Genomic DNA, 14,972 nt, shown 5'->3' with positions numbered 1-14,972 from the left:
TAAAGCAGAGCTGTAACTACAACCAAGGACTTTGAGGTCAGATCCTCCATTTTGTTGCTGAGACAGTAGAGTTTACATTTGACAGTTACAATTCTAAACATGGTGTATATCGTTTATTTTTAGCATTGCTGGACTTACATTTTGAATGCTGGGATATTTGGATCATTTATAACTTTTGTAATTTTCCAAGCAAAAATGCCAATTTATTGTCAAATTGTTTTTAATGCAAGTTTTGTATGACCAACGACTCATACGACTACATACACCAGACAGTCAGCACGTCAGAATAACCCGAGCCCTTTATTCATGTTTACAATCATCTACATAATTACTGGAAGTTAAGAAACGTAATTAAATTGTGTTAATGGGTGCATCTAAATGAAAATGTTTTTCCTTAATGTTCGGTTGTATAACAAAATGTTCAGAAAACACTGCACTGTAGCCTCTTAACATGACCGCTCATAAAGATTTCAGTGGATTTGTACTTAGCTGGTGCTTAAAGTGCTGTAAAGGAAATTGTGAAACTCCTCTGTGGACATTAATGGATTAAATGCTGCTGTTACTCTCCAGAGGAATTTCTTTGACATAACCACTCCATTGAAATGAAACTTCAGCAAATATAAAAATTCAATCAGTAAATAATTGGTCATGAAACTGACTCATGACCTTAGTGTTTGTTAGACCCACTCTCTGCTCCTGCCTGAAAGCAGGAAATTAAGGACAATAAACCACAATCAGAAAAGACACCATGTTCAGTCAGAAAATGGGCTGGCTGTTGCTCACAAATGATCAGATGGCCCAGTTTTTTACCTCTAAATGGTTAAAAACCTCACCAGTGAAAGGGGAGAATCGCTACAGGAAAGTACATTATGCCCTCAGTGGTTTTCACACACACCTGCCTGCATCAGTGGAAACCAGAAAAACCTGAAGTCTTGTTTGCCTGCTGCAGCACTGACGGCACATCCAGTCCCGAGAGCTCCTCTGCTGCAGTCAGAGAGGCGGCTGGAAGCGCCAGCGTGGCCGCTAAATAAACGACAGGGAGCACGCTAAAGGATAAAATAGTTTATTTTATAGTCTCATAGTAAAGGTAGGCCTCAACTTGCAAGACAATTGTTGGCAGTATGTACAACATACTTGTAATTTCCATGGAATGGAATCGGACAAACAAAGACCTATTACACTAATTATATCCTCCTAAATGGAAATAAAATGGAAACAATATACATACACACACGTTTCCTAGACACGCAAAATGCTTCCTTTTTTTTTCCTTGGGGGATTCAGCAACATTGATTTTTACCGTGTAAAGCACAACACATCGACAAGGACTTCAATCGCTTCCTTGTACTGCAAAAGACGGGAGCTACCTTTGACATTCAATACCTATTTCATACCCTTATGGAAAACTACATGTGACAAATTGGCATTTTCCCATAACTTGTGAGATTACTACAAAATGCATAACATACGTTTGAAACTTGAAAACATCCAATCAATGCTTTTTATAATGTATAAAACGAGTTGCCTAACGTATTCAGCCACCTAAAGTCATTCACTACTTCAAGCTAAAGGACAAAATACGATACGAGTTTAGGAATATTCTCCTTCAAAACATCAATTTCAACAAAGGAGTCATCTTTTTCTTTTTTCTTATTTTTTTTTTTAGTCTTGTGTTTAACAAACGTGTCAGGCAGAAAACATCTGCAATCCAGTGGGCCTGAGGTGGGTATCACTTTAACATTTGCTTCAAAGCGTCTTCACATTCTTTAGTGGAAAAAAGTAAGCTACAAATGTTTTATTTTTTTTTATTTTTAAAAAGGTAAACTTCTCCAGGACGATTTATCTAGGTGTGAGTGTGTGTGTAAATTCTAAACAGGTTTTTATCAAGAATAACAAAATAAACAAAAAGAAAAAAAACAAAATATATATAATATAGCAGTGCTTGGAGGAGTACGCCTGACACGCCCTTCTCCCCCAAAAACAACCCGGGGAGGAGGAGGGGCTTTATTGAGGGTACAAAAAAAGCATCAAGTCCTTAAGTAGCCAAGCTGCCTCTTTTTGGGTTTTGGATTGTTGGCGTTGCTGGGGGGGGAAATACCAATGACGGAGAACCAAAGAAAAGAGAGAAATAGAGGGATGGGAAGGGGGGGAAAAACCTGAAGCTCTCTAGATGGATTGAAGCAGTCATCCTCCACCCTGCTGACTTCCTCCCTCCAGTTCGTGGAGATCGGGTGGGAAAAGAGACGATTGTGTGGAGGTTTGAGGCGTCACGTGTCTCCAGTGCGAGCCCACCCAGAGATGGAGGCGAGAGGACGGTGATGTGAGGGCGGCCGGGGTTGGTGGTCGTCACAAAGGGGGAATGGGTGGATGAGCCTTGAGAGCTTTGAAGGCTGCGTCCCCTCTCGCCCTCCCTTGTGCCCCACCGCCTCGATCATGGCTAGATTTGAACCGCTCGGCTTCTCTAGCTGGCCTCAACACGCAGCTTCTTCCTGTTGGGCGGCTCCTCTGCCTCAGACTCGGAGCTCGAGTCGGAGCCTCCGTCGAACGCCGACACGGCGCTGCCTTTGGGATTGGTGTACAGGCTGCTGTCGGATGACGAGTAGCTGGCCTGGAGCTGGGTGGAGCCCTTCACCTTCTCCAGAGCACGGACTGCATGGACAGGACGAGAAACATGAACGGAGGAAGAGGGTTAGAAGATAAACAACAGGATTTTGAATTGATATTATCAGTGAGGCTGGAGACATGTCACAGGAAATGTGGATAACCAGAGAATCCAAAATGGTGGACACCAAGTTATTAAGCTGTGATGCACCATCCATTTTTATATAACCCTGCTCTGCTGAGTGGGAAGCAACCTAAATAGAGATCTCTTCAAAGTATTCCTACAAATGTATGTCTAACTGGATGCTGTTTTACGATTAATTGTATAAAAGTTAATGAAATTCTGTAGATTAATTTGCACTAAAAATGTTCTGATGGATAATGGGATATTTATAATATAACATCACATTTGACTTCTATTACATACCCATGCACATGCATATAAGCACCAAAATCACAAAATCCCGGACTAATTTTGAGCAGTGTGGTGATACAGAGTTAAACTCTGAGATGAAGATTAACTTCAGGTGTCTCAGTTGCAGAATCAGATTGATTCTGAGAACAGGACATCATGTTCTTTTCATCCACACGGTGCTTTATCTCACTACAACATCCAGCCAAAACAGATACAGCGCTGAAGCACGTTGTATGACTGGTCTGACTGTAGGTCAGATTTGACTGAGAAAAGCTCAAAACCTTTCTGAGGAGGTCACAGGAGTCCTGCTAATATCAGCAAGCAAAAACAAATGAATGCCCGAAACTCCCACAAGCTGGTTAAAATGTTCTTGATTCTTAAATCAAGGTCTAATGAGTTTAAAGTTTGCGTCGAGCATCCCCAACCTGCAGAACAACATAACAGTGGGACGGTGTGAAATACCTTGCTGCTCTAGCAGTGCGTTCTGCCTCTTCAGGTCGTCGATATCCTGTTGGTGTGTGTGGTTTTTCCGCCTCATGTACTGGATGTACTCTGTGGCTTTGTCTAGGATTTGAGCTCGAGACGCCTGTTTGGTAGACTGCTGTTAGTGACACATGCAGAAATTGAAGCAATGACGCTAGTATACAGTTCTTTTCATTCACATTTATTGCACAAAAAAAAAGTTCAAATCCTGTGTGATGCTACAGAGATCTAACAACTGCCAACAACTGCTACAGGGAAATCTAAGACAACGCTGTGTGTTTCTGCGCAGCTTGCCTCCTCTTAACCTCTGAAAATCCTCTAGCACTTCAGTCTGACATCCACAGGCGAGGTCGTAACCCTGACACATTACTGTCAGAGTGCTCGCCTGGATTACAGCAAAGAAAAGTACCACTAGCTGACCGGCTGCTCCGCAACATTGAAGGATAATAGGCACCAACTTAGCAAACATTCACTACATCTCCCTTTAATGGAGCCATTTGTCTTAGCTGTTCATTGATTTAATATCAGCAGAATCAGTGACATCTGTACTCAGTGCTTTCAGGCCTAAAACAAAGTCCACCTATTCTATGTCTTAATGAAGCAAGACCCCAACTGATGCAGACAAAGAGCTGAGACACTGATAACACCAAATTCAATCTCCTACTTGTATTTCTCAGTGGTTTGGTCCATATAATCCAGAAAGAATGATTTATGATGATCATAATTCCCCAAAGCCTAAGCAGACATATTCTCATAGCCAAAACCATAGACTGTAAAAAACAAGAAGTAGACGTAGCCTCCAGGTCAGACAAGAGACGCCAATGAGGAAGTCTGTGTCCTTGCTTTGATCCCTTCACAGTCTGTGCTCAGTTCAGACATAATATTTTGGTTCAGCATTCAGTTCTACTGAAAGATATGTTCTGGAGACGGCTGTTCATTGCAAGGACATCTTATTTTCAAGTCTGTTTTTTCGAAAAAACAAACAAAATTAACAGCCTGTTAATAATATTACAGTCATAATCCATCCATAATTAAGTGAATTATGGATGCACTTTTTCATAATGCACCTGCAGATTGTACTCCATCCACCTGTCATAGCTGTGGTCGCTAGCAAGGAGGCTAATGTTACGTTTTTATCTCCTTGCCAGAGTCACTGTCTTTTTTTTTTCTTTCTTTTTTTTTTACTTTTTTGAATTTCAACTTCAAATCTTTACCAACTAGATGGTCAAATACTTTTAAAAATGGGAGGTTTTATGCTGGGAGCTAAGTGATGTTATGACCTGCCACGCCCCCATCTTCAAGATCCCCCAAATTAAGGATGTACTTGCTTATCAAAATAGCGCTAGCATTAGCTGATGACTTCTGGTCACTCCTGGTTTCTAAAACCCAATATGGCCACAGTCAAGATGCTGAGCTTAAGTCATTCACAAGCCGACGGGTGATGTCGACACGGCTACGTCCACTTCTCTTATACAGTCTTTATCCAAAACCCAAACACATTCAGTTAAATATCATTCAAGACAGAGAAAACCAGAACCAAGAGCACATTATAGGCGAATTTGAGCCATTGTCTTCATTAAAATGGTGACTTATATAAGTCGATGATAGAAATGGTTGCTTAGTATTTTCAATGGATTGACGTCTCAGCCCTACCTATTATATCTAATGTGTGCGATTACTGTTTAGACTGACATCTACCAAATAAACTGATCGCAAGAGGAGATGCATCAGACTCTCTGAAAATGTGCACACAATACTTTTTGCTACCTTACTTTGACATATATCAACACATCATTGCCCAAATTCCTTATTCTTTTATTCAAAGCAACGGCTAAAAAATGTAAAATGTCGTCATAAAGCAAGCACTCTACAACTTTCCCTGAATATAACAGCATAAAACTTTTGACAGCAGTTGACTTAAATGACAATCTCATCAAGAAAACTAAATTAGGAGTCTTTGACCAGATTTTCACTGCCAGCTTTTAGTACTTGGCAGTCAAGTAAACTCAATGCTACAGACACATTTCAGTTGGTACCAAAACAGCATGAGGTTTGGTAACCAGACTCGATATTCTCTTCATATTCTGCTTCCTCTCCCCAAAAACAAATTACAGCATATTAGCCCTAAAACAGAGCTATAATGGCAGTACGGTCCTGGGAGACAGGCGGGGGGGGTCGAGCACTGAGACAGCTTTAACCCGACACGTCTTCCAAATTACCACCAAACATCCCCTCACATCATCATCTCATAAACCCCCCGCCCTTCACGCTGGGTGAACTGGTCTTTTAGGGGAAAATAACACAGTGTGCCCAGTTACTGAACCAGCTCCAAATGCTCTCAATGTCATGAATGTCAAAACAGGAAGAGAGCAACAAAATTTCCCCATAATAACTTCCTGACGCTGGTCCAAGTATTTAGACGCCATCACTGTCTCGCTGCTGCCAATCTGCCCTCCTCCTTCTCCTCCTCCCTTTGACTGCTTCACTGACGAACACACACACACTACACAAGTAAAGACATCTGCTTCTGCACATCCTCTAGAAATCATTACCATTACTTCAAGAAACAACATCCCTAAATAACCTCACACAGAATATAATAATCTAAAAATATTATACTTAACCTTTTATCAAACACATGGCAAAGTACAAGTTCAAAGATTTCTTACATGAGCCGTTTGTGTGCCTGGGGGACCTGCAGGCTGAGCTTTACCAACCTTTTCTCCCTGCAGGGCGGGTACCGAGTCCCGGAGGCTGTGAAAGCTGTCTTTGATGTGGTCCCTACGTTTGCGCTCCAGCGCATTGTGGTGTGCCCGTTTGTCTGCCTGCAATGACAAGAGTCACATGGCCTTGAGCCTGGCAGCAGAGCAGCGTGAGTAGAGTGGACAGCGGGTGTCCAACCGTCCCTGACCAACCTACACAGACCGCTGTGCTGCCAAGTCCCACTCTGCTTGTACAAAAGTAACACCAGTGATTCAGTGAAATAATTATCTTACATATATAAAAAAGAAAAAAAAAATCACTTTCTATCCATCATTTTAGATGTGAACAACTACGACCAGCAATTTTATGGGTTTTTTTTTATTAGCATACAATATAATTACATACTAAATATGACCATTGCAAGTTTTCTCAAACCCAAGTTGACATCTTCAACAGTCCAAAACCCAGATACTAATAAGATATTCATAACACAGTAATGTGGTATTTGTGCTTCCGATATATTCCGTATTTGACGATACCATTTTGTCTCGCAATTTATCAGACCTTAATCTCTGCCTGTTTCAACAAAAGCTTCATCCATATTTAATTGTTCTAGTTTGCAGACAATTTGAAATGAAAGTTTATGGCAACTCCAATATCAGCCAAACCTGAACTTTAAAAAAATCTCTAATTTTTTAACTGATTTATTTATTTATTTGGTCTTAAAGTCAAAATTCAAGGTTTGACACCAACATGAAGCAGTAACATGACAAACTCATCTTAAAAAAATATTTATAAACACTAAGTTTTTTTAAATAAATAATCTGTTGTTTTACAAAACAGAAAGTACTTGATTTGTGCATCTCTAATCTAACACAGTAATGACAAGAAAAGATTTCGTCTCTAGAAATGTTGAAATGAGAGACATTTTTGGATCAGACTGTTGGCGAAGTTTTCTGATTCTAATTAAGAGCAATACTTGAGGTAAAAGGAAATAGATGCTTCTTGTCGCTGTGGTAAGAAGTTCTCCAAATTTAGAATCACACCAGAAACTAATCAGATGTTCCTTTGGCCCGACCACCCGTGTGATTTTTGGGATATATCACCAATAGTCAAACAAAATGATCACCTAATAAATCAAATCATCTGAAATGTTATCAATTAATCATCATTGTCAGCACTGCAGTCAATGACCTGATAACCTCACATATCCCAATAATAAAAAGTCCCAACTGTGTAAGAGAAGAGCTAATTTTACTTGCTGCTTTCTGTGGCCTTTTGGCCCTCTCCTTAGTTACCATCCCCCTTCCTCCAATCTGACCCCCCAAATGCCTTTCTGGCACCTCCCTTCTCTGCAGGAGCACCCAGAAGTGGCCGTTCAAATTCATGACCGGGTCAAAGTCAAAAAACGTAAGTCATTCAGATCACGGGGTGAGATGTGGGCGGATGAGTACAGCACACACCTGTTGCCATGTCAATTGACTGTTTTTTAAATAACACAATCCTCATTTTATACATTGCGAATCAACACACATCTAACAAGCTCAAAATAGCAACCATGCGTTTGTATTCAAATTAGACTGTAAAGGCATAAGATGGCTGCCATAATCACATGACCCGATCCAGGCAGTAGATCAGTTTGAAGCCTGTAGTTCAGCCTGTTTTTAGGCCAAACCATCACAGCCTCCAATCACATCTGATTCTGTCCTAATCCACGCTGTTACCAGGCTGAGACATTAAGTCCAACACCCAATCAAAGCCCCCGCAGCTCAACTGATCATCTCGCTTCATGCACCTCCAATAAAGCAAGGCCAAATTTGAATATTAGCAAAGAAGTGGCACATTGATGTGGTTACGACATGGCCTCGAGCAGATGGGAGACAAGGCGGGGACAAGTCATGTGATCCGGTGTCATCTGACTCATCTTGTCCACAGATCAAAACCGAAGTAGCCACAAGTGAGACGCACACAGGTTAGGACAAGCCTTCAGCATGTCATATGTTTGGTGGGAGGAACGACGTGTCAAGTGTGACTCAGCTACAAACATCAGGAACAAAGACAAGGTGGTAGTTTGCAATTTAATGCAACAAAACAAGAATTAAGCCGCCTAAATGTCACGCGATTGAAACTGAAACAACGAAAAACCACTATCAAAATTCACAGCATACTGATCACAATAAGCTGCCTCGTGTTTAGTCTGGCTGGCATAGTAACAGCTGCTCCTGTGGCCTGTTGCACAAAAGACACAAACCATGCAGGAGAGACGAGTCCACCAGGACCATGTGCCTCCACTCCCTACATTAACCTAACATGTGACTGGCATGGATGGCATGTGCAATTACGAGTCTGGCTGCTGTTTTCAGATGCGCGGTTTCAGTAAACAGAGGGGAGGTTGAGTCGGTACACGTGGCTGACTTCCTGTGTCCGACTAAGACTGAAGAAACTGAAGATTTAGCTCCTTGTGTGCAGATTTTTATAATTTCAACCAAGCCTTTGTTTTGAATTTGTTTGCACTATATTAGCATCTACGTACAGCCTCAGTTACAAACCAAGACTTGTTTTAAACACACTTCTATCACCAGACATGGTGCTCATTATCATTAATCTTTGAGTTAATTAAGATCCAAGAATGTGTTTAAGCAGTGCTCTCTGGAGCTGCTCTATATACAATTACATGGCAATTACGGACATCAAGTGCCCTGGGTGATTCAAAGAGCACTTAGTAACTGGATATTTCTAAATATCCCTCTATAAAAGCATCCAGTAAATTCAACCAATAATCTTCAATGAAATGACCCGATGAGGATAAAGCTACATGACATTAAAACATTTTATTTTTACAGAATTTGACTCTCCCTGCTCTCTCCAAAATGTATTTTTACAGTGAAATACTGAAATCCAATTACAGGGTTTGCTGCAGTGTTTTACAGTGAACATGGTTCACATCTGCATACTTGAATTAACGTAAAAATAAAACATTAATTCCTGGGGAGGAGGGCAGATGTGCCATTTCCCACACCAAATTCCACATACAGTATTTAACAGGTGTGTCTGCTGTTGAGTTCGTCATCCACGACTAAATGAATAACAAGATGAGACGCAGCAGGGACTATAGGTGGTACACCCAAAAAACAAGCAAGGGTGACATGGATAAAAATCACCGTACTAGTGTGGTTAACATGATCAGATATTCTGGATATTTGGAAAGACTTCCAGACATCACCATGTCACATGACCAGCACCAATCTTTATATTAGGTTATTTTATCATGATTAAAGGTCGCTGAGCCTTATTGTTTGTTTTGCCATCTAGATTATAATATTCAATTCACAATTTCATCTAGCTGTGGTGAGTCCAAATTCTTACATTTAAGTGACTAACATCTGCAAATGATTGACATTTTTGGTTTAAAAAATTCCAAATAATGAATTATCAAAATACTTCCCAATTTTTCTTCTAGTTCTTACTGTTGCATTACTCAACCGTACTCTCTAAAATTTTGTACAACTTCCGACCTCAACAAGATCCTGAAATCAAGCTATTCTATACATATGTAATTAAGTTTACTGCATTACAACTTTATGGGCATCTCCTTTTGAGATCAAGAACAAACTGAGTTACACGCCGTTTTACTCTTGACCTATTCCTGTGAAAGTTCACCGACATCAAACCACCTTCACAAGTACCGCTAGTTGAACCGAGACATGTCCTGGTGCCTTATTAGCTATATCCTATCTGAGTTGCTGGACACCATGAAAAACAGGTGTCCAATTACCCCCATGCAGCCATTATCAGTTCATCATAAAACTGATACCTCCATGAGGACACCATGCCAGCTGAGCGGCTCCTTCCATGCTATTCATACCTGACCACGACATGTTACATAACTGCTCCAGGTGCCGAGTGCAAGAGCTGGTAGCTGCCGCTTCCTGGCTAATGATGGCCGTCTCACATTCTCTGCATGAAAGGCTACACTTCTGTCAGGCCAGAGGAGTCCAGGAGAACAGTCTTTACTCCAAAAACAGTGGAAAAACTAATAAACCAAAAGCTCCATAAAGTAGTTTATAACTCAGTTTGTGTTTTCTTTTAATTCAACCAACAGTCAAAAATCCAAAGATAATTTCAATTTATGGAATTAATGTATTTTATGAGTGTGTGGTGTCTTCTCTGTGTTTTGATGAAGACAAATTCCAATCAATTATGTTGATATGGCAAAACAAATATTGAATCTTCAATCTTATTTAAATGCTAACAGAGAAAAGTAGAAACCAATAATTAGGAAAAAAATTGAATATTGGCTCCCAATTATCAGCTTACTCCCTCTTAGGAAATTCCAATTAGATCAAGAAATCAAGATAGGACTGTGCATCAGTAAGCAAGACACATTTTCAAGTCATTAATATGCGGAGATTCATGATTATCTCGATCAACTGTGAGTTTCTGTCCTTAGGTGAGCATTTGCAGACAAGGTGACATTCTGACTCACATTCATAAATCCATTAATCAGTCAGTAAACTTGACCACTTTCATTGCAACGTTTTGCAACAAATCATTTATCTTACACTTAACCTTGCGCAACAATACACCGCTTTCTGTTTATATTTTTGTCTCATGTACATAACTGTATAAACACATAAACCTTATCCTTGCTGTCCATATTTTTATTCTGCACACTTAATGTATCATTATTGTCATATATATTTTATTTACTAGATACTAGATATCCTTTCTGTGGTCTCAAAGCAAAAGATTCACACGCGTTTATTTGAACAATCAACGCGACAATTAACATCTTGAACCTCATCCTCTACTCATTCAAGATATGCATAGATGGGAACGACTGGGTGACTCTCAGGGGCACAAACAGCTATCAGGACATACATATTTATGGCTTTGTCTTTCAGATTGGATCAGATTAAGTGAGCTAAAGTCAGGTTTCGGTCTCTCTTGCGTTGCTGCAATCGAGGCAAAAGTAACCACGAAAAAAACAGGAAGGTTTGAGGTTGATCGAAGTTCCCCAACTCATTATCACTAACGCATATTTCTAATATTTAACACACAGGGTTTGGTTTTTTTTCCCGTCTCTGTGCGTTTCAGTGATCTGACAGGAGGTGAGGCGTCGAGCTGTGCAGCCTTGTGCATCAAACCAAGTCGTGCAGGGTGTTTTTCTCGCCGGTATGCGATGCAGCTATACGTCATTCATTTAGGCTGCCAGCCCTTTAGTGGCCTGTAGAGAGAAGATGGCTCTAATCACCGGCTGCAACACAGGAAAAACATCCCGCAGCACCCCTTCCTGACACGAAGGCTCGTCCGAGGTGCAGGCGCGGCACATGCAAACAGCCTCTCTTAAACCTATTTTTTTCCCCCGTCTGCAAATGTTACAGATAAAATAAAACGCCGGCTCTTATCCGGGATGACCTACATGTGTTATTTGCAAACCGGATCACGAGCGGAATCCCCGCGGTGAGAAATGAACTGCCGGGGGGAGAAAAAAACACGACTCGGAGCGGCCGCCGTCGAGCACGGAGAGGTTTGTGTTTATCGGAAAAAACAAAACAAAAAACAAACACGCAACAAAAACAGCCATTGTAGCGGGATAAAGCTTTGGTCTAAATATAGATGTCGTGTCAACGTCTCCCTATGGCCGCGGACGCACAGGATGGGGGATACCCTGCAGTGCACTACTAACGCTGATGCCGAGGAACAATCGCAGCATTATAGGAAACACACGATTCAACGCTACTGAACATTACGAGCAGCAAATATAAGTCTGAAACATTAATGCAGCTGCTCCACAAGGTAGAGAGCAGTAGTTTCACATTCCCTTTCAACCTCCACACTATGTAAAACCTTACCGATCGATAAAATACCCAAACAAAAATAGGCAAAAAAAAAAAAAATATGTAATAAATAAATCAACTTTGCAGCAGTGGGCAAAATCATTTCTCGACATTGGACACAATCCCCCCCCAGCATTACGCACCACATTGTGATATCTCGGTGAGTCTTCCTGCAAAGAAACAGAACAAAAAGTACAATTGTAGCCATAATTGTTCAGCAAATCTTACTGTTTCGCTGAGGTCACTAGAAAGTGAAATAATTTAGCAGATTGACAAAAGCTCTTAAGCAAAAAATAAATTAAAAAAAGAGAGAAAAGTGTTGCTTATCAATTAACAAGAAGGGTCCCGATAAGAAATACTTATCAGGCAGGGAAGCAAAACTAGCCAGCTTATTGGTAGCTAACGCTAGCTGAGCCGCTAGTTCAGCTAAACCGCCAGCTAGCAAAATAACATCGTTAAAAAGAGAAAAGTGGTCATACTCACGTCACTATCGACTTCGATATCATCGTTATCGCTCATTCTTCGATAAAATAGGCTAGTTTAAAGGGACGGGAGGCTAAAAAAACAACATGAATCAGTTTAGCACCGAGCGGCGCTCCGATAGACAGACAGCTAAATGCTCACGTTCTGTTTGGACAGAACCGAGGTGGACTCTACCGTCTCCACGTGACTACACTACACAGACATAACTACCGCCGCGCAGTACGCATGCGCAAAATTTAAGGGGCTTATGGGTAGTGGAGTTGCTCGGGCGTTTTAACCATAGACATATATACAGCGTACCCTTGAAAATCGGACATTACCGAAGGCTATTCTAATGTAAACATGTTCAAAAACAGATATTTAACAGGCGATGAGCTGTTTAAACAACATTAAGTTGCTTTGATAATATTAAAATAGAAAGTATTTTTCATTCTTGAACTACACTCTCCAGGGGTCATTTAGCTTGCTCGACACGTCACAGCGTCGTTTCGATCCAGAAGCATTGTGGGAATTGTAGTCGGGGCGATATTTGTATGTCAGAGGAGCTAAACAGGGCCATGGCTGAGACACGTGGATTTTTAAGAACACACTCAAGAAAGACAACTAACACACACACACACACGTCCTGTTATTACAGCAGCCTACACATGTGCAGCAACCAGCTGATGCTTCCTTTTTGTCACTAAATATGCAGCCTTATTTCCTGATTTTCCTTTTATTTGTTTGTTACTCTAAGCCTATATCATTAAGACCGTATATCTAAAATAACATATGTTGAGCTGAAACCTCCCAAATATTTGCCATGTCTTCAACAATCGATTCATCATTTAAGTAATTTTACCAAGCAAAATTGCGAATAGTCATTTTAAACAGTAGTCCCAGCCACTAAATTGTGAATATATCTTTTCTTTTCTTTGTTTGTTTTGTTTTTTTTAAGTCTGATATGATAGTGAACTGAATATTTTATAATTGGCTGCACAAAACAACCGCCTTGGGATTTTTTTTATAAACGGCATACAAAATGAGTTGGAGATACTGGGATATGGGTGCATATAAGCATGTGCTTAGATATGCAATACAAGTCAAATAAATTGTGTTGCATTATTTTTTGGGACAGAAAATATTCACAAAACACAAAATACAAATTCAGATATGTCACAGATTAGACAATCAAATGAAACACTAAAAAATATCCCTAATGATGAAAAGTCCATTTGTTTTACTATTCACTAATATTTAATTGAAGAGACAATTAATTCAGAAAATCACTGTCTTATTGTAAATTGTAGCCCTAAAAATCTGACATACAGCCATTATGATGCAGACCTCACATTGCATTTCCATCAACTCAGGCCTTTGAGTTAATTTTATATACATGTAATGGTGGGAAAATACACGTTATGCAGTGTGGGGGCTGATCTCACGACAAATTGCGCATAATCTGCACTGGTGCTTCCTTTTCACTTAATTGTGCTGTAGATAAGGAGCTTACACTGGATTATTTTGCGCTGCAACAGTGGGTCAGTGAATGTGTTAAAAAAAGAAAAAAACAAGCCTGGAGCAGCCTCATCCATTCACCCAACAGGTCAAGAGGCCACGGCAGCTGTGGGCGACACCCTGCCCTCCATCGCCTTCCCTGCAGGCACGGGGCTTTCGACCTGTACTGACCTTGATCCAACCATGTTTTGCTCTACCTTCTAGCCAATAGGCATCATCCCACTTCCTTTTATACCTCTATGTCTTGTCCTAATGCCAATTTCAACCCTTATCTACCATTTTGTAGAATCATGGTGCATGTCCCGCAGCAGCGGAGCGAAACAGGGTTGCCTAGGAATATGGTACGTAACACTATAGCCCTAAGTAAAGAATGACCACACAATAAGGTCAGCCTTTAATAATGCATCCACTGCAGTGAAGCCTCTCCGTCTTCATCGATGACAGCAAGAAAGCAATGAGCTATATTTGTGCGCTACAATCACATTTAAATTACCTCCGGGGATGGGTAACGTTACAGAAAAAATATGATAATGAGGCAGAGCTGACAGAGAATTTTTCAAATCTGCCTTATTCTTGCCACACCCATAACGCTATCCCCCCAGGCCTGAGCTGTCTTATGAAGTGTTTCAGCACCATTTCAGCCCATGATATTCAAGCCGAGACATTGATTAGCTGTGGCTGGGACCAGAGGAGGGAAAAGGAGTAAAAACAAATCCAGGTATGTGAAGCACTGGGCTGTAATTATAGCTAAAGAGAGAGAGCTGATCAGCTCAGACCCCCCCCCCCCCCATGTCCTCACAGGGCCGGCCTGTTAAACCATTAAAATGTCCTCCTTTTGTCCCCTTCCAGGGTACTGCAGACTACACTGGAACAGCCCCAGTATGCAGTCACCATAAGAGATTTTTTTTTGTTGTTCCTGCCATTGTTGTCAGTGCATGACTTGTGAAAGG

At 40.8% G+C, this 14,972-nt stretch overlaps 1 protein-coding gene across 8 annotated transcripts; it reads right to left on the bottom strand.

Moving 5' to 3' along the window:
- Positions 1–1,047: 1,047 nt before the first annotated feature.
- max (myc associated factor X) lies at positions 1,048–12,719 on the bottom strand. 8 transcript variants are annotated; one of them, XM_030406025.1, is made up of 5 exons: positions 12,526–12,719; positions 12,186–12,212; positions 6,169–6,324; positions 3,479–3,617; positions 1,048–2,649 (listed from the first exon to the last, which is right to left on the bottom strand). In XM_030406025.1, exons 1-5 carry the CDS (start codon positions 12,559–12,561, stop codon positions 2,462–2,464), a joined length of 546 nt encoding a protein of 181 aa, XP_030261885.1. In that variant the 5' UTR covers positions 12,562–12,719; the 3' UTR covers positions 1,048–2,461. The 8 variants fall into 8 exon arrangements, with proteins under 8 accessions (XP_030261885.1, XP_030261886.1, XP_030261889.1 ...); XM_030406026.1 differs by having other exon boundaries at positions 3,479–3,602; XM_030406029.1 differs by having other exon boundaries at positions 6,217–6,324.
- Between the last annotated feature and the right edge of the window lie 2,253 nt (positions 12,720–14,972).

Source organism: Sparus aurata, chromosome 22, assembly GCF_900880675.1.
Source record: "Sparus aurata chromosome 22, fSpaAur1.1, whole genome shotgun sequence".
In the NCBI taxonomy this organism is placed as follows: domain Eukaryota; kingdom Metazoa; phylum Chordata; class Actinopteri; order Spariformes; family Sparidae; genus Sparus; species Sparus aurata.
Note: the sequence above shows the minus strand (reverse complement) of the source record. Positions and strands in the feature narration are given on the sequence as shown.